This window comes from Podarcis muralis, chromosome 1 (genome assembly GCF_964188315.1).
Source record: "Podarcis muralis chromosome 1, rPodMur119.hap1.1, whole genome shotgun sequence".
Lineage (NCBI taxonomy): Eukaryota > Metazoa > Chordata > Lepidosauria > Squamata > Lacertidae > Podarcis > Podarcis muralis.
The window spans coordinates 39511786-39532635 of NC_135655.1; the positions used below are offsets into that span (position 1 = coordinate 39511786).

The 20850-nt window shown below is 40.5% G+C and overlaps 1 protein-coding gene and 1 long non-coding RNA gene across 8 annotated transcripts in view; one reads left to right on the top strand and one right to left on the bottom strand.

Annotated features, from left to right (window-relative positions):
* CDIN1 (CDAN1 interacting nuclease 1) overlaps window positions 1-12446 on the top strand; it is a 118304-nt gene extending 105858 nt beyond the window's left edge. For 4 of the 7 annotated variants that reach the window (XM_028721746.2, XM_028721774.2, XM_028721787.2 and 1 more), the window contains one exon: window positions 11539-12446. In XM_028721746.2, coding sequence (XP_028577579.2) covers window positions 11539-11653 — 115 coding nt within the window. In that variant the 3' untranslated portion in view covers window positions 11654-12446. Of the gene's footprint in view, window positions 1-541; window positions 701-11538 lie in introns of all 7 variants that reach the window. The other 3 variants (XM_028721767.2, XM_028721770.2, XR_003705684.2) reach the window with 2 other exon arrangements.
* The window catches only part of LOC114593475 (uncharacterized), an 87185-nt gene that overhangs the window by 28102 nt on the left and 38233 nt on the right, over window positions 1-20850 (bottom strand). The window lies entirely within an intron of this gene.

Consider the following 20850-nt stretch of genomic DNA (forward strand, 5'->3'; position numbering starts at 1 on the left):
GCACTGTTGCCACCAAAGTTGCTGTTTCCTTCTTACCGCTTTGGCTCCAGAGCCCTTAAATAAATGCTTCAGTATCAGTCTCACATGTTCATGTTATACTGGCCCAATCTGACATAACATTATGCCAAACCATGGCCTAGTGCAAACACAAAAGCATGTGGGCTTCTGGAACAGAGATAGTAGCCATTTTGCTCTTCCTCCCCTCCTCCTGCTGGTGTGCTGCTGTGAGTTAAGCCATGGTTTGGCTTAGCATGTTGTCCATGGTTTGCTCTTGAGATTGCAGCTTATGGTGTGCAGTGACACACCACTGCCCTGTCCCAGGGAGTATCTGTTGCAGTACTCTGCAGATTAGCTGTGCTGTTTCCCATTGGGAATGACAAAAAAGTAGACTAGGACCATTAGAGCATTTTGCTCAACTGTGAAATATGTTTATAGAGGCCATGTAGAAACTGACCCAGTGTAACTCAGCGTTGTCTGACCGCTAAGTAAGCTCAGTCTCCCCTTGGAGTTTTATTTCCTAAACATTTTTGTACTTCTGCAGGCCCCAGAATTCCACCAAAGATCCTGATACATCCCTCTCATTTTTCATCTACAACCATATTGTCACTTGAGAACTGAATTCACTATCTGAAGAAGAATTTATGAATTCAGCATCTGTTTCAGAGCTGGAATAAAACTATTGATTAATGATATTTAGTAGGTGTGTATATACATCTATTTAGTTTGTGTGTGTTTGTGTAGACAGATACAGATGAAGTGTGTGTGTTCATTATTCTGTTCAATACAAATGTAGCATATTAGAAAAAAATAAATTATCGATATATTATTGCTGTTTTTATTACAAGTATGTATTTGCAAAGTCATTTCCCCTTTTTTCTTTTTTGTTAGTTGGATGTAGTGAAACCTATTTATCTAATAGGTGGCATATGTTGTAGAGAAAAACACAACATCCTCGTTTCCTCCAGACAATCAACCATGAAATAATTAACTGAACTTTTTGTTTTTCCAGCAGATTTTAAAGAAATACAATACAATTGAATTTGTCCAGGTTTTTAAGTGGGGAAGGGGACATAAAAGATGTGACCTAAGCATTTTATCTGGCCACATTCTCTTTTAACTGTTAAAATATCCCGAAGCACTCGATCACATTGCATTTTAATTTTAAAGCCATGTGTTCTATTAGTGAAGGGCACATGTTACTGATTTGCACTCAGAGTTCCAGCCTGTTTACCAGAACACAAGGCTGGCATGTCCAAAGTCTCATCTAGGTCAAAAGGCCTAGAGTCGACATCTTTCTGAAACTTTACCCTTGTGAAAATTGGAAGCTCTGATTAGCTCTGCCAACAGCCAATTGTATGGTTTCTTACTGCCACTGATTATATTAGCTTCACATTTATCAACGGCATAGCCAAGCACTTAACCTATTAACATAAGGATTTGTTTATTTAAGGGCAGCTGCTATCCTCATCACAGTTGGGCCAAACCAGTGGAGTATATCTTGAAAGGATTTTTCCTAGTATGAAACAGCCCTCATATATTCAGTCATATTTAGGCTATATTTGGTCCTGAACCGTTAACTTAAATAGGTGTTTTGTAACTGACTTTTGTGACACATTGGTTTCAGTCTGAGATACTATTTGATGCCTAGATGTTTGCACAAATAAAAATTGTTTAACCGTGTGTGTGTGTGTTTTAACACAAACCATGAGGTACATTTAACACACCAATTCTATATGTGTCTACTCAGTAGTAAGTCCTATTCTTTACAGTGGCCCTTGCTCTCAACATAACCAACAGTGGGAGTGGATTGCGCCCAAATATATAAAGTAAATATTTAAAAATTATACTATACACACACACACACACAAAAAAATAATCCTTGTACATAGAAAAGTAGCATCAAGTTCTGCTAGCCTATTTTTGTTGAGTTTCTTCTAGTGTTCCCTTGACAAAATATCTGTTTTAGCCCCTCTGTCTGTCTCTCTCTTTTACAACTGTTCAGTTAGTGGTTGGGGTTAGTGGTTTTATTTAGTCTTGTGTTGTTTTTAGCATTCTTTTTTGTTAGGTATTTCTTAGCGCTTGTTCGCCTCCTAAAAAGGCAAGATATAAATACCTTAATAAGTAGACAGAATGATCCCACTATTTACACTTTGTCATTCTATTTTTAGTGCACACAGAATTCTTTGTGGCCCACAGTGAAATAAAGCTAATTTACCCATGAGTTATAAAATGCTAAAGGGAATGTTACCTGAGAATCACAAGATCCCATGAAGATTTTTAGTGGTTTCATTTTATGTGATCAAGAAAACATCCTAAAATCCATCATCCCTTGGATTATCGTCTCCTAAGTATTTTATTAAGACCAGTATTTAAAAGCAAAAGCCTTTCTAGAGCGAACATTTCCATAAATTTGCACATACATAAATACTTATGTGTTAAGCCAGAGCAAATAAATACAGTAAAGAGAAAACAATGCCTAATCAAACAAACTTCTCAATCCACTTTGTGTAATATCTTAGAAGTTTCCATGCTTGGAAAATGAGGTTCTTAGAATTAACTAATAGTTCAAAGGTGGTGTAAATTACCTGGAATTACAAATGAATTGTAATTCTTACTTTTACTCCTTCAACTGGAATTATAGCTTTTTTAATCTCTAGAATTTACCATTTTTCTCCTGTTGCCATAGTGAAATCAGGTAGCACGAGCAAAGCTGCAGGGTTTTTTTTTCTTCTCTTTGAACTTAGTTAAAAATAATGCTTAATCTATTAGGCATGCTCTTAAAATATGCTTTAAAAATGTAAATGTAAAAGTAGAGCAGGTGGAAAGTCAGAGACTGACAGGTTTAGAAATGAGAATCCTGTTTATCCATGTGCAGTTTCAAGGAAAGATTTTGCCCCTTTATCAGTTACTTTTTGCCTCAAAAGACATTTTAAACCCAAAGAAACATTTTGCTTTGCCAAGTTCACTGGTTTGAAATGCAAGTGTGATCTCTACACATCCAAAAACAATCCAAACTTGTGAGAGTAATAGCTTTTGCTACTGAAATGGGAGGATTGATTTTGATTATATATTTTCTGGTTTTATATTTTGATTTTGTTATATGAACCTCCCTGAGACCTCTGGGTATAGGGTGATATATAAATTCAATTAATAATATTTTCCTACTGAGTTTTTTTCTGATGAAAGCCTCTATTTACCTGTGGCCCTCCAGATGTTGTTTTCCTTCAAATCTAATCTCATCAACCCTGCCCGTTGGTCATGCTGACAGGAGTTGATGCAAGTCCGATAGCATAGGAAAGGCCACAGCTCCCCCCCCCCCCCTTATTTGCTAGCTCTTGAATCACCTGGCTGTCAAAAAATGCTGGTGTAATCTTGATTGGGTTTTGCTCAATTACAGTAGTAAGCAGTAGCAGGCAGCGGGGTTGTGCTGCGTTGTTACCTGGCTGAGTTGCAGCTGCATGCTGAGATGGAGATGGGCAAGTAAGCGGTGAGTTTGGTACAGTGCAAACACACAGGCAGAAGCACCAGATTTGCTCCATTGGCAAGTTCGCACCACAACAATCTCACATCCACCTAGCCCCTCTTCATCTCCATCCTGTTATACACCAGCCATTTGGCCAGAGGGAGATCAGGTAAGGGGCACAGCCCCAATACATCATCCGCTACTGATTTTTATCCTGTTTCTCAAGCAAAGGCTATCGGTGCTTACTAAGATGGTGGCTCTGTCTCTACAGTTGGCAATAATGCTTCTGAATACCAGTTGCAGGAAACCACAGGAGAGGGTAATGCTCTCGTGCTCTAATCCAGCTTGTGGGCTTGGTCGCTGTGAGAACAGGATGCTGGGATAGATGAGGCTATTATGACCTTCTTACACTCAATTAAGGGATGCGAGTGGCGCTGTGGGTTAAACCACAGAGCCTAGGACTTGCCAATCAGAAGGTCGGCGGTTCGAATCCCCACGACGGGGTGAGCTCCCGTTGCTCGGTCCCTGCTCCTGCCCATCTAGCAGTTCGAAAGCACATCAAAATGCAAGTAGATAAATAGGTACCACTCCGGCGGGAAGGTAAACGGCCACGTGACCTCTGCTAATAAAGCGAGATGAGCGCCGCAACCCCAGAGTCGGCCACAACTGGACCTAATGGTCAGGGGTCCCTTTACCTTTTACACTCAATTAGTTACCCTTCTACTTTGAAAGTAATGCAGAGCATCTTTTTTTTTTCCACTCTGCCTTTATTGAATTGTGATTTATTTATTTAGAAAAGCTTTATAAACTGCTTAATCAAAGACCGAATCTCTGGGGTACATTGCAAAGTTGTAGATAAAAACCACAAATCTGTTTTTTATAAGCTAAAACACAGATAAAATCAGCAAAAATGTTAAATCAAATGTAGGCAACCAAATCTCATATCTGGATAGGCTTGCTGAAATAAAATTTAAAAAGTTGTCAATAGGTATATAAAACAACATAGCATGGATGCCTGCCTTATGTCAATAGATAGATTGGACTATTAAATAAATGATTACTTTACAACAAGAGATGAATTAGACAAGTGCTTATGAAACCTTGTTCTAAACAGTTGCGGGGATGGAGGTGTTAATATAGTCTGTTGAGCCCTGCCTCTTTAAGATCAGTCATGAAAGACCAGCAGGTAGAATACTTTCTCTGGCTAAAAGAAGGAATGACCTCAGGAAAAGGAGGTTGTAGCAAAAACTATTTTGGCCTAGGCTCCCAATAAAGAATTAATTACTTGAGGCCTAGCCACCTAGTCACCTTTTGGGTGTGTGACACCTCAGTATGACACATGTAGTGGGAGAGATTTTGTCTTTGGCACATCTCACTGTTCTGGCAAGGACTGCAGCCAGATCAACAGCTGAAAAAAGAAAAGATTTCTTCTGGCACAAGGCAGCCAGAGATTATTCAGATATCATCTTGCACTGGCCCCAGGATGGCCTGTTAGTTCAAGCCCTAAAAATAAACAACTATTAATCACCTAATGGCAAGATGAGTTGACCAGCACTTTGGCCGTCTGGACCTCAGGTTAACCTTTCTCAATAGCTTGTCTCATGTTTTCTGTCACCCTGGCAGTTTGCAGCCTGGCATTCCTCTTAAGTCCGTCAGTTTCAAGCTTAACTAAATGTTTGCTTCTAATTCTTCTCAATGATGATGTATAGTTTGGATCTTGGGGGAATTAGACAATAGAGGGCTTCCCCCTACTTGCAGCCTTTCCAGAATAGGTTAATAGGCATGAAAGATTTGGAATGAAGATAGAGCTTTGTAGAGAGTACATTATATTTTTACGTACAACTCATGAAACAGCCATTTGGCAGAATTCTTTTCAAAGGTAGAATTCACTCTGATGTGAGGTTTTTGCTCTGTTTTTCTTATCCAAGTAGTAAGGAAAATCATAATCTGCGCATAGTTCTCTCTAGCTAGTCCTTATCTCACGATCACCACTTAAAAGATTAGTAAACTAAGGATCTTGAAAACCATCCTGTGATTTTTATTATGTACAGCCCATATTACTGAGCGCATAGGACGTGAGGCTACAATTAACGTGGGCTTCTATTATAATTCCTCGGCAAATCCTTTTTATTGCACCAAAGCCATTTAGACTCATGAAATGCCGAGTTTCTTCATCTAAACCACAATGTGGATAAAAGCAACTCAAGATCATGCATTGCCATGGCTGGGTGTGGAGACCCAAGGCAAACAGATATGAAAGGAGCTTCCAAACTGGCAAGAGTTTGGGGGGGGGGGGGGAGAGAAGCAGCGTCAAGTATCTTGCTGAAGAGGACCTTAGGAAAGAGTGAGTCTAATGAGCCTATGCATTGGCCTCCAGTTGACTGAACAAATTGCAGTGCCCCCTGCTAGTGCTGGCTAGTGAGGTGGCTTCTGAAAACAGTGGTGAGGTGTCAGAGAACAAAGGTCTGTAGCCTGCTCTGCATCCCCTAAGCTAGTCAGCTGCTGACAGGTGCAGTGGAAGAAGTTGAAGTAACATTCGAATGCCATTCTGGTCATCTGTGCATGGGAGCCCTATCTTGTTCTTCCTGTCACAATTAGCATATCGTGGGCCATCTTCCTCCCAGCAGTGTATGCTCCCCACCCAGGACTGATTTGAAGCTGAGTTTAAAAAGCCCCATGAGGATCATCTCCCACCTAGGCAGCCATAGATGGTTCATGCCGTTTATGTGTTGGATAGCTAGTTTCTTAGTTTGGAATGATTCAATGTGAACATGATTGTTGTTGTTGTTGTTTAGTCATTTATTCGTGTCCGACTCTTTGTGACCCCATGGACCAGAGCACGCCAGGCACTCCTGTCTTCCACTGCCTCCCGCAGTTTGGTCAAACTCACACTGGTAGCTTCGAGAACACTGTCCAACCATCATGTCCTTTGTCATCCCCTTCTCCTTGTGCCCTCCATCTTTCCCAACATCAGGGTCTTTTCCAGGGAGTCTTCTCTTCTCATGAGGTGGCCAAAGTACTGGAAGGATCTTTCCTTCCAGTGAGCACTCAGGGCTGGTTTCCTTAAGAATGGATAGGTTTGATCTTCTTGCAGTCCATGGGACTTTCAAGAGTTTCCTCCAGCACCGTAATTCAAAAGCATCAATTCTTCGGCGATCAGCCATCTTTATGGTCCAGCTCTCACTTCCATACATCACTACTGGGAAAACCATAGCTTTAACTATATGGACCTTTGTTGGCAAGGTGATGTCTCTGCTTTTTAAGATGCTGTCTTTAAGATGCTGTGAACATGATTAATGTATTTTAAATGCTTTTCACATAATCCATATTTCTCATCCACTGTTGTGTCAATTTTTCTCAGTATACAGTTTTAAGTTTACATTTTAAACTCCCCAATAGCCACCAAAATAGTAGATGGTTTTAATGTCCACAAAATAAACAATTGCTTTGAGTTATATATAAGCCCCCCAAAAAATGGATTAGCAGCATTCCTGCAGTCTGTTAATGCTCCAATTGTTGCCACACAAATAAAACATCCTTTTTTTGCATAAGCAATAGTGCATTTGAGTTAAACTGTATTCAACAGATATATGACAATGTGTAGAAAACTATGTGTTCCTTTCTTCAAATCTACTAAATACGTAAAAGTGTTTGAAAACACCATGAGCCTGGCTGCAGCGCAAGACACTTTGCAATCTTTCACCGGCCTCAGATGGAGGCAGAGACAGTAGTACCTGGCAAGCAGGTTGGTAGGCACAAAAGAGCAAGACTTGACAGGCTTCAACCAGAGTTCAATTCGCTGGTCCACAAAATTCAGTTGTGAAAAGTGGTTTGAAGCACAGCTAAGGACTATGCTCTGGGTGCTTTTAATGTTACATCTGTCTTCAGCAGCTAATAAGTTCCATTACATTATGAGATAAATCTGTCAATTATTAGTAACGTTTCACAGTTACCTGTACACAGTGTTCTAGGTACTGTATATGCACAAAATTAATGAATGCACACATTAACCACATTTTTGCAAGTATCCAGGAGACAGGATTGGTCACATATGGTAGCAAACAATGTAGCAAACATACAAGGGTAGGATTCTGGATTTATGGAATACAGCCAAGCTGTGTCATAAACTGATTTTGAAAGTTCCCTCATTTTCCAAAGCAATTTGCTGTGCGGCATGTTGGGAAAGTTATTTAGGAAACATATTTAGGAAACATAAACCCAAAGAAACCAAGCCTTGTAAGGAATAGTTTAGAAAACTGGGTATGATTAGCCTGGTGAAGAGAAGACTGAAAGGAGATATGATAACCATCTTAAAATATCTTAAGGGCCGGAAGATGAAACAAGCTTGTTTTCTCCTGCTCTGGAGGGTAGGACCTGGACAAATGGATTCAAGTTATGAGAAAGGTGATTCCAACTAAACATCAGGAAGAACTTTCTGGCAATGAGAACTGTTCGACAGTGAAACAGACTCTCACAAGAGCTTGTGGACTCTCCTTCCTCGGAGGTTCTTAAGCAGATGTTGGATGGCCATCTGTCATGTATGATCTAGTTGAGATTTCTGCATTGCAGGTGGTTGAACTAGATGGCACTTGGGGTCCCTTCCAACTCAACACTTCTGTGATTCTATGAAAGCATCATCAGACAATCAATATAATTGTAATATCTGGTTAAATCAATGTGCTGGATTGCTTCCATAATGGTTGAATTTCCAGTCTCCTGACAAATATACCTTAGCTAATGGTTTGCATTTCAGTGTAACTCTTAAGGTAACCATTTTCTCTGGGAATTGCACTTGAATATTTTTTTTTTTAAAAGGCTTAAATAGTATGTACAGCATCTCGTGGATTAGGCTATTCAGTAAATTTATAGTCAATACATATAACCCAGGGACGCGGGTGGCGCTGTGGGTTAAAGCCTCAGCGCCTAGGACTTGCCGATCGAAAGGTCGGCGGTTCGAATCCCCGTGGCGGGGTGCGCTCCCGTCGTTCGGTCCCAGCGCCTGCCAACCTAGCAGTTCGAAAGCACCCCCGGGTGCAAGTAGATAAATAGGGACCGCTTACTAGCGGGAAGGTAAACGGCGTTCCGTGTGCTGCACTGGCTCACCAGATGCAGCTTGTCACGCTGGCCACGTGACCCGGAAGTGTCTGTGGACAGCGCTGGCTCCCGGCCTATAGAGTGAGATGAGCGCACAACCCTAAAGTCTGTCAAGACTGGCCCGTACGGGCAGGGGTACCTTTACCTTTACCTTACATATAACCCATTATTTTCCTTTTCCTAAAAACTCTAGTGTCCCCCTCTACCCCACTGGTGTTCAGCCCCCAGTTTAACAAGTCTGACCACAAAGTATAAATCTGCACAATGCCTTGAAGGTAACATTTATTTGTGAGTGTGTGAGTGTGTGTGTGTGTGTGTGTGTTATAGCCTGCTTTATAAATGGTTTAGGAAATGGGCTACAAGATTGCAAACAGATTGTGGGAAATGGTCTTATTTTCTGGAGTTGGGAACAAGAGGAATCCACACGTTCCTTGCACTTAAATAGGCGCATCGAGTAAAAACTAAAAGGTTTTTACATTGCACAGTCTAATAACAGAGATTTTTGACTGTCTGAAAAAGGTCCTTTCTCCAACATTGTTGATTTCTTCACTGATTAATGCTTGGACTTTCAGAATAAATCACATTGCTCCAGCATAATGGCCTATGAAACACATTTCTTTTTAGACAGGAGTCTCTTGTTTTGACACTGGATTTGGATTCCAAAGACTGGGTTGTTTCCATGTTTTCTTTTTTTAAGAGAGCTCCATGGCCCTCATACATGGTCTATGAGCTTCCCAGAGGCATTTGGTTGAACAGAATCCTGGTCTAGATGAACTTTGGTCTAATCCAACAGGGCTCTTCCTATGTTCTGATTTCATCACAGTGAGCAATAGTTGTAACATTTTCCGTTCAGCCTAACTTTCTTTAAAGTGATCACAAAAGGAAGGTTGGTCACCAATTTGTTTAACCGTATAATTAATCTATAAATAAGTTTCTCCACTTACTCTATAATTTGCAGCCCTGAATTGGGTTCTTCACAAATCACATCTATGCATCTATGAAAAATGGTGGTGAGTCTCAAATTAAAAAGGGTGGTTCTTGCTTCTATCTTTGACCTCTTTACTGCTTCCCGTTGACACAAAAGGGAAAAAAGGCTAAATGACTTTTCAAATTAAGGCAGCAATAATTAACTACTGGCATTGTTTGTGATTTTCCGATTCTGCGAGCTAATGAGAGAGAAATTAGTGCTTAGCAGCAGGAGTTTCTGATAGTCAGTGCCAAATGTTAAATGTGCCAACAAGTTAATTTTGGTTTTAAGTACTTCACTTAAGTCTTTTTGAACAAGGAATTAGAATAGAGGTTGTATGGATGTTGCGCATATGCTACCTTTGATTTATGGAGACATTGTATTATGAGACACAGCCTGTCCGGCGTTGAAGGAGTAATAACATTAATGCATAAAGTACAGAAATCCAGTTGATTCAGTGGGCCAGTTGAAACATAACCACAAACCATGGTTTGTGGTTACAAGAGAGGATCTATTGTAGGCCACTATAATCTGGTTTTACTGCCGATCACCATTTCGAAAGAATTATTTAACACAGCTAAATCTGCAACACTAGTCCTCACATAGCACCTGTCATTCTAAAACACCCAAGGTTTTAAGAGTGAAAGATGCTATACACAGCAATTGCTTCTGAAAGCATAGGAAGGCAGTGGTTATAAATCCACAGATGGCCGAATTAAGCAGTTGAATATAAGAAAGATCCTCCGTCTAATCAGAATGGTAAAAGAAGTCCACTAGGTTTTGTCGCTTTTGTTCATTATTCATTAGACATCTGTGGAACGGTCCTTCCATTGTAGTGTTGGAAAGAACCATCCCAACGAAGCCAGCCTGGTTCTGCCCACATTTTTAAATATGTTTCATTGACTTGACGGAGTTTTAAATTGTTATGGCTCTCTTGAGACATCCCCATTATAATTAAGGCCCTTAACAAAAGCTGACTACCATGTTGGTGTGAATTCAGACCCGTGTACAAACCATTATATGACATTCCACTGACCTTGTACATACAGTCTCTTAACAGCTCATCCTGTACTGTTGTTTTTGGCAAGTTCACTGTGCCATACAATAAATCACAGAAAGGGAGAAGGGAAGAGCTTTCTGGCCTCGTGTTGTACAGCCTGGTGTAACGTTAGACTATAGAAGGCTGTTCTGTTTTTAGACATCCTTTTACTAACCTAACATTCATAATTTATGATTTCACTGTAAAATTCTTGCAATACTATACCAAAAGTAGTGCTTCCCTTTAATTAAGTGCTCTCAGTAGGAAAAACGTGAAACTGATGTGCAAAACATATCACTACACAATGATTGATAGTGATTACTTCTTTATGAACCCAGCCTGAGGGTCTGAACTTCCTGATGGATAAAATAGGCCATGGGGCTACTTCCTGAGATTGCCTAGTAGGGATCAGTCAGCCTTAGTAATATCTGAGGAATTTCTAAGGCACAAGCAGGAGAGTTTTAGAATTAAAAAAAAAACCTGTGATGAACTGTGTTTTTGCATTGATAGTTTCTTGTGCAATTCCTCATTGTAGAGATTTTATTACGAATAATAGTAAGCATTGCACAATACTGAAATCTTTGCTCCTCTCTGATTTCTTCTTCATACTCTTCCCTTTTCTTAATCCTGAAATATCAGGGCTGGAACATGTGGAAAGCAAAATAATATAGAGCCTCCTCTAAAAATCATGCAGTGTTCAGCCAAAGGTTCTTATTGGACTATTATTAACTAATATTTAAGGAAATAACAAATAATATTTGTTTGTCCAGTAAGAATCTTTGGAGATCCTTTGAAAGATTAAACACAGCCTTTCGTTTAAACGTGCTTTATCTTCAATACCTGTAAAGCGCTTTGTTCATTTTCCATTACCTGTTTCCAGAGTTATTAATAGTTCACAGCTTCACATGTTTTTATGCTCTTCTTGTTGGTGTGATTATTCATTAATAATGTCTGGTCTTTTCTTTTTTACCCTAGATTTGGTCCCGGACTAGTTATCTATTGGTATGGCTTTATCGAAGAGTTGGACTGTCATCGCAATCGTGGTATCTTGCTCAAAGACTGCTTCCCTACAGACATAGTTACTCTTTGAGACTTCCATGGGGGTGATAGAAAAAATGAGAGGAAAAGGCGAATCCGGAAGCAATTTTACTTTCCTGCGCTATAAACTACTGGCAACATCTGCCCTGAACTTCAGGTGAACTCTTCCAGCCCAGGATCACACTACTACTACTTTAGACAAACACATCAAGGGTCTCTGCTTTACTTCAACCCTCTGCTGATGCAAGCAGCCAAAAAATACAGACACAGCCCAAACATTATCAGCATTTCTGTCTCTGTCAAACAGTTTATAGATAGCCGTAATCTTTCTTCCTTCCGGATGGCTTCTCCTTGCACTTTGAACAAAAGAAGAAATGTGGAGGCTGAAAGGTGTGGCTTTCAGTTTTCCTCCCAGTTATGAAGTCACTTTAAAAAAATGTCTTCTGTCACACAAGCCTCTTTTCTGGCAAATGTTAAAAACCTAGCTAACACAAACTTAAGTATTCCTTTCTTAAATGGTCATGTTGTGCCAAGCTACTACAGGCTCGTATAGGTTAGGGAAGCGAGTCATCTGGCAATGCATTGTTTTAACTCTGAACTTACAGGGTTTCTGGGCACAAAGCCAGACAGTTGACCCTTTTAATGTAAATTTTAATTACTGGTATTTATCTCATTTCATGCTGTTAAAAGCAATAGCATAATTGTAGTAATGCTGTTCTCTCTTACAAAAAAATGTTTCTTTTGTCCGATCCTGAAATTAAAAGTCAAGAAATATTTATAGTATATATTAAGTTGTAATGGGCATTTTAATATTTTAGAATAAAGTGGGCATTGTTAGAGCTTGAGTCTTAGCCTGGCAATCTGTGTTAGAAAGATCTTTTCGGTAACAGTATGAAGGCAAAGATTTTATTTGGACATGCTGTGGAGATGACTGAGAATCAGAGCTATGTACCTGATATATTACCCTTGGATATGAATTCAATACCTAATGGTCATGCTCACAAGCATATAAAACTATTCAGGCTATAGCAACCCTAAGTGGATGCCTCCTGCACTCCCATAGCCTATTTGAAGTCCTCAGTTCATCATCCAACAAGTACTCAAAGCTCATCATGTATATTCCACTTTCATGGCAGAAGGAAATGGAAGAAATACAATTATCACTGCTTTTCATACTCTTTTGATAAGCTATTATAAGCCTCTTTCCATTGCTTCAGAAACTGGTCCTACCCACATTCATATTATATATCTTCTGCCAGTCACTAGCATTCTCATATCTTTATATACTCATCTCAGCAAGGAAAGACAACATTCTGCTTACACATTCATTCATTCATTCATTCATTCATTTGTTTGTTTATCACAATTATACCTTCCCCTTAACCAAAAAGAGATCTCAGAGCATCTTACAAAAATCATTCCTAAAACACGCTCTGTCCTCAGACTCGCAAACAAAAAAGACGTAACACACAAGGAAAAAGGAATGATAGGGAGGAGGAAAATGCAAGCTCCAGCACACAAGTTCTTACAATTACAGCCAGCAGTGGTAGTGGCAGTTCTGGCTATGGGGAATTAAATATGAATTTCTATGACCCACATGCATGGGGAGGGGCAAAAGAAAATGGCTGGGTTCAGAAATGCCTGGATTCAAAACACGGGGCTTTGCACACTCTCCTGCAGAGACAGAGCCCCAGTAGCAGAGATTAAACTCACAAAAGTTAAGCAGTAATATAGGGTTAGGAATATAGGTTGCTAAAACTTTTTAACCAGTTCAATTGCATGCAGCAGCTAACCTCTTTCTACTCCTCTTGCTATGAGCAGGCCACACACAGAAGTAAGTTTAAAATTATTTACTTACAGATATTCAAGGTCTCGGCCATGCATTGTTCCATGCAGCAGCAATGATAATGCAGGCAGAACACTCTTGGGTAGAAAATACAGCAGGACAACTTCGATTATGCATTCTAAGCTTGCAGCTAGCTTAAGCATGTCCATCCTGCTTGATTACACGATGCAGAGATAGAGAGATAAGGAAGAGGAAAGAAGCTTCACTTCCTTTACAGAGGAGAGGGGGTATGATCAAACTGAATCTATCTAGCAATACAACTCTGTGATCCTTAACCCCTTAATGCACCAACTAGCAGCAATGCATAGTTATGTTTTACCGCAATCTCCCACATTGGCTGTCTTTCCCTTAATAAGAGCAATCCTTCCCCTGAAACACTCTACACACACACACCCTGATCAGATCCAGGAACAGAGCTTGTGAGACATCTAGGTCAAAAGGGCAGAGCAAATTGTGAAGTTACCTTTTCCCCAGAGTTCACTCAGTTTTGCTGCTTTTTAAAATGAAAATGGGGAAATCTCATTGTATTAAAATAAATAACATTGTTTCCTCCTACCCCCCTCCATCATCCATTTCCAGCAGAAGAATCTCAGTGCTTTTCCTAGAGTAGACCATAGCTTGCCTATTTTGCAGAGGACCCTGTAGTTTTTGAGGTATGTTTCTTTGAAATATTAAACTTTCAGCAAGACCTTATTTCAAGCAGCTGTAACTCATTTATGTTTAACATACTGCAACAAGCTTGTAGGTTTGCTTGCACATAAAAGATGGCAGAAGAAATCTGTAGTGTGTAACTTACTGGTACTACACAGAAGTAATATTCAGGGTGTTACTGCCTAGTGTACATAAAACTTGTTCAAAAGGTGAAAATAAAATAGTATTCCAGCATTATTTCCATACAGAACTGAAGATGAGAGTTGTCTACATGGGGTGGGGGAAGTTTTAAGGGTAAAACTGGATTTGCTTGAGGTGGTACAGCTGCATTCTGTTGTGTGAAGTAATCTGCAACAGCAGCCTTTATAAGATGGCTTAGTAGTTCTCTCTCTCCCTCTCTTTGGAATAAATTAAATTTATCTGCACAGATGTTGAAAATCCTGCTCAAGCCCCATCTAATCTTTGTTTTGTTTGAATTTTACATTAAATTATGTTAAGGAAAGATAAATAAACGAGGTGCTTGTATCTTAGTATTTATACCCCTCCATAACGTTGTGACATAACAGGTTGGCAGACTATATTGGTGTCTTCAATCAAAGTTTTTGACTTTATTTAGAAATGAGCCCATATAATCATTTTAAAAATAGCATGAAGCAAGTCATAAAGACTCGCTGTCGAACTGTGCTAATTCTCTTTCCACAGGCTTACCATCAGCAAAATTATTTTAAAAACTGATAAATTAAAAATGGTGCTCTATTGCAAAATAATAATGTATGTGTATTTTTCCTTATCAAATATACACATCAATTATAAGTGGTTTTTAAAAAAAAACCTGAAAAAACCTATTGTGTTGTGTTTTTTTACAATGCTATAGTCATTAGAACCTTAACATTACAGCCAAATCCAGTTTTATGGAGAGAGTATTCTGCAGAATGTGCTAATGAATTATGCCAAGCAAGAAAACAGAAGTGGGCATAAAACTGAATGATGTTCTCACTGGCATATATAGACTTACCAAGCATCTGCTCTTACAAACACTGTAAAAAGGCCTTTCCCCAAGCCATAGAAACTGCTGCATTTGTGTGCAATGAGTTCAATATGGAGATAAAAGGAAAATCTTTGGTTCATCAATAATGAGACATGGACACACATGGGCTCATTCTCAGTTGCCAGAGGCTCAGCTAATTACCTTTCTGTTATTCTTGGGGGTGGGAGATCTTCCTAAAATGGAGAGGGAAGTGGAGTTAAAATTAAGTAGATATGGGGGGGGGGATATAGTGATGGCGAGTGACTTCTTCGGTTCGGATTAAGACTCTTTCAGAATTATCAGTGGCATAATGAAGTTTTCTCTCAACAAACTGGTAAGAGTGGAGGGAAACCTGTGACTCACCAAGCAAGCCTTGTGTCTGAGTAGGGATCCTCCACAATTTGAATGCAGGGCTCCCTAGTCAAAACCAAACACCCTAATTACACAGGGGTCACCAGTGTTGCACCCACAAGTGGCAGTGTGCCCACCAGTGCCTCCAATGGCAGCTGCGAAAGTTCTCAGTAGACATTCCCTTAGGAATCCACAATGCATGAGTTTATTTGCGCCTCCTGTTGTGTTACTATTTGCACACGCTCAGCCTCTCCTGCAGTGAACACACACCCTCAAAAATGCCCACATTTCATTGGATGCCAGAATTGGACACCCACAATAATTCTGAACAGAGGGAGGTTCAAATTCCTCCTGTGTAGGAATGAGCATGGCAGTGGCTGATGTACAGTCAAACCTCGGTTGTTGAACGTAATCCATTCCGGAAACCCGTTTGGCTTCCAGAATGTTCAACAACCAAGGCGCGGCTTCCAATTGTTTGCAGGAGCTTGCTGCACTCAAGCGGAAGCTGCGCAGGACGTTCAGCTTCTGAAAAGCGTTCATAAACCGGAGCATTTACTTCTGGGTTTTTGGCGTTTGGGAGCCCAAAACGTAGGCATTTGGGATCCAAGGTTTGGCTGTAGTTGTATTTTTTCCCATTGATGAGGTACCGTATTTTTCACTCCATAAGACACACTTTTTTCCTGTTAAAATGTAGGGGGAAATGCCTGTGCTTCTTATGAAGCGAATGCTGCACGGAGGAGGGATGTGTAAGCGGCTCTTGTCTGCTTTGCTGCTTTAAAGCGAGCCACAGAGGGAAGGAAGGGGAGCCATGGCCCCCATCTGTCCCTCCTCTGGCTCGCTTTAAGCAGCAAAGCAGACAGGGGCCGCCCGCTTTGCTGCTTTAAATTTGCTGCTTAAAAGCGAGCAGCGGAGGAGGGACGGACGGGACCCATGGCTCCCTTTCCTTCCCTCCTCTGAGGCTTCTTTAAAGCAGCAAAGCAGACAGGAGCCGCCCACTTTGCTTCTTTAAATAGTTTAGTACAACATTTGATTCAGAATATTTTTTGTGTGTGTTTTCCTCCTCTAAAAACTAGGTGCGTCTTATGGAGCGAAAAATACGGTAGACGATGGGAAATGTGCATTCATCATTTTGTGGCCCCGTCTCTTTTTCTGCTCATCCAGAAGTTTGCAGAATATAAAGCTATAGTTATGCACACACATCTTCCAGGGCGTTTAGTGTGCTTCAGTTGATGGTGTTGCGTTTTACACCACCTAGGTAATTTTTCATTTAAATGTGGTCTATAAAGGATTTTAATAAATAAATAGCAAGAATGAAAATCTTGAATCAGTGTCAGCTTTTGGGCTTCCGAGAAGATAATCAAAATTGCAAGACCAGCCCTCCTCCATCTGTGCTGACTGTTAGCGAAATGATGCTGGGAGTTGCCCTAGTGCTATTCTGGAAGCCAAAGGGAAGGATAAAAATCTATTCGTTCTTTTACTTATGTCAATGAATGAATGCCAAAAATAAATGTGCAACGGATGCTAGAAGATAGAGAGTGTGAAGGAAGAGCTACAGGATGTTCTTTATTTTGGACACATATTGATTGATGCAGGAATCCATATGAGCTCCAGAAGACTGACCTACCCCATTGACCACTGGACAATGTGCAGATATTATAGTTTGCACCATAGAGGTGAATGTGGTAGCCTTTCTGAGAGGCTACATTTGCAAGCTCTCAACACACATGAAAACACTGGTTTGTGGGGGGGGGGGGGATTCACTCTGAATCATATTAAGCCAGTGTTGTTTATTCACTTTCCCATAGTATTCTTTGTGCATTAACTTTCAACACTTGTCTACCACAAATACAAGAGTCTTTATGATGCAGTAGCCAAATCTCCTACACATCAGTTCAACAGAGGCCCATGGTTCAGCCTAGATCAGAGAATGCTTAAGGGGAAAGATGAGGCTAGAAGAGACATGACCACTAGGGAGGCTGGCCAAGAATAAAGATGGCTTGAGAAAGTGGGGCAAAGTAGGTTATGCAGGGGAAAGTGAGGACCTGGGAAAACACAGGCTGGTAGAAACATGGAACTCAAGAAATGGAGAATCCAATGAAAAACTAGCTGTAGCCAGTGCTTTTTTTCTGGGGGGATGCCGGGGTCCGCATTCCCCTAAACATTTTGTGAATCTTTGTACTTTTGTCCATTTACTGTACACTGGTACCTCGGGTTACAAACACCTCAGGTTACAAACACTTTGGGTTACAGACTCCGCTAACCTGGAAGTAGTACCTTGGGTTAAGAACTTTACCTCAGGATGAGAATAGAAATCGCACGGCAGCAGAGGGAGGCCCCATTAGCTAAAGTGGTACCTCAGGTTAAGAATGGTTTAAGAACGGACCTCCGGAACGAATTAAGTTCATAACCAGAGGTACCACTGTATTTATTTTTCCTGATTTGAACTATAAAATGGTGATTTTCTTGAGTCAAAATGAGAGTACCCTTAAACATTTTTTTAGAAAAAAAGCACCGCTGAGTATTATGGGCCAAAGAGCCCAGGGAAGAAAAGGGTTGTGAACTTGAGACTATATACTGTGACAGGAGGATTCTCTCAGTTGTGGCAATAAACCTACTGCAGGCATCTGATCTGGCAACCCTAACTAGAGGCAATGCATCTGTTGGAAACATGTAGCAGCTAAATTTCACATAACAATTTGAACTAATCAGCCAAATCTTTGGCAGCAGGTTTCTAGTTTATCTTCCGTGATGCCCTTCCATCACCCTGACAAAACATATGTCACCAGCACCCGTTGTACTGGATACAGCAACATCCTTAGGAGAGCTGTAGGCCCTTGTCTGTATTCTTGTGGTTTGAAATTAGGCTCCAGAATAGGTGAGCTTGATCCATATTGCTAAGGGCGGAGTGCTATCCTGCAAATCACTGGTCTTCCGCCGGTAGGTCGGGAGCCACTAGTGGGTCACAGCCTGATTCAAAGTGGGTCACAACAGGAGCGATGCCTCCATGCAAATATATGGTTAAAAAAAATACTAATTCGAAATGCATCCCCAAACACATGTTTGGGTTAAAAGTGGGTTGAAGATAGGTTGAAGATACCTGATGTAAATGCAATCATCTACACTAGATTCTCATTCTGGTTAACTTGCTCAGAAGTAGCCAGTGGATAGGCTTGTGCCAACCTTGGCTTTTTGGAACTGCTGTGGGAAAAGATTTTTAAAAAAATGATATGCAGAAATGTTAACTAAGATGGCTAAGAGTGGTGCTTGGCAGCAAATTACGCTTTATAGTGGAGCTATCTAGTACGATCTTTATAAAACAGGCCTTCTTGGGTTAAGGAAAGGTCACATGCTACACAAAGTTTGAAGGCACAGGGTGTATTACTCAAGGCTTTCCCTCCTGTGTATAGTAAACATTATTTGAACCCTTATTATTAAGACCATGCCAGAATTCAAAAGATTAAATAAGGAAGATGCAATTATGAGCTAAATAATAAACAGAGCAGATTCAGTTCCTGTTGCATTTTTTGCTTTCCTGCCATTGTTTAATATATGGCTTTTATACAAAGAGCAGCTTAGGTCAGCTACTATAAATTATGCTTTTAGTACAATGGTAATCCAGTAAAATTATTTCAAAGCTTGATCAAAGAGTTTCAAAAGTCCCCTCTAAACTTTTCCATATTACAGGGGGTGGAGACTCATTTTGAAGCCTTAACTGTTTCAGTTTGGTCCAATAATATTTGGTGCAATCCTGACAATACTGAAATGTGTGCCCTACATTTGGAAAGACATGATATGGGCAGATTTATTTGAGGCCTATGGGGAACTTATACCAGCTGATGCTTTTAAAGACACTCATTAAGACTCATGTCTTAAGGCATCACACTGGAAGTGCTGAACCGTGTTTACCCTTATAGGAACAAGACTGTGTGAAGCTTGGGCTCACATGCTCCTATCTCCCCTCTCCTCTCCCAGTTTGGCTGTACTGAAGGAGAAAAGATTGAGACTGGGGAGTGTGCAAGCATTTTTGCAAAGCTAAATCATGCTTTACATTCATTCAAACGATGCTATTAAGTTGATGGAAAAATGGGAGGGAAAATAATGTTAATCGCAACATAATAAAAATGTAATAGGCATTAGTTTATTGTGTTTAATTTATTTATTTCATTAAAATTATACACTGCTTGGTTGTAGAAAAAACCCTCAAAGCTGTTTACAAAAAGATAAAACAAGAAAATTATCAAGAAGAAATTGCAACCGTTTAAAACATCCAAAAAGTTAAAGTATTAAATCGGATTGAAAGTCACATCAGCTTTCTAAGCACCTGGGTAGGCTTGTTTAAACAAGAATGTTTTTCCGCAGTTGCGGAAAAGAATACAGTGAATGCAGCTGCTTGATATTTAATAATAATAATAATAATAATAATAATAATAATAATAATAATAATAATTTTTATTTATACCCCGCCCTCCCCAGCCAAGGCCGGGCTCAGGGCGGCTAACAAGCAATAATAAAAACAAGTTGAATGAATACAACTTAAAAACAAGATTAAAATACAACATTAAAATATTGAAACATTAAAATATAAAAATGCAGCCTCAACACAGGAGGAGAAAAAGAAAAGGAAAAAAGAAAGAGGGGGAGGGAATCAAATTGGCTCCAAGCCAAAGGCCAGGCGGAACAACTCTGTCTTACAGGCCCTGCGGAAAGAAATCAGATCCTGCAGGGCCCTGGTCTCAAGAGACAGAGCGTTCCACCAGGCCAGAGCCAGAGTTGAAAAGGCCCTGGCTCTGGTTGAGGCTAATCTAACTTCCTTAGGGCCCGGGACCACTAGGGAGTTGCTATTTATGGACCTTGAGGCTCTTTGTGGGACATACCGGGAGAGGCGGTCCCGTAGGTACGAGGGTCCTAGGCCTAATAAAACAACTGTAAGCAACCATTTCTCAATCAACACTCTATCATAGCAAAGCAATGCAGATCGGGGGCAACACTATGCAAAAATACACACACATTCAGTTCTCAGTGGCTGGGATTGGCAGAGGCTGTCATGACTCCAGAATCGAGTAGTGATCAAGATTCCAGAAGAAGCAGAGTCACCAGCTAAGGAGCCATAGTGACCAGAGGGCCACTACATCAGAGGCACCTTGGACCAGATCCCACCGCACTCAGGTCTCTCAAGCACCTTCCTCTGAGCCTCAGGTGTGCCTCCCAGCCTACATTGTGATTCCAGCAGTGCAAGGAGTGCACAAGACAAGAGCCCAGGTAGCATTGACCTGCCCATCAACAGACCAGAGGCTTGGTCCTTTAAGGATTGCAGTTCTCACAAATGAGTGGAGGAAGCTAGGAGAGGTGGATTGGAGGCAGAGGTTGAAAAGGC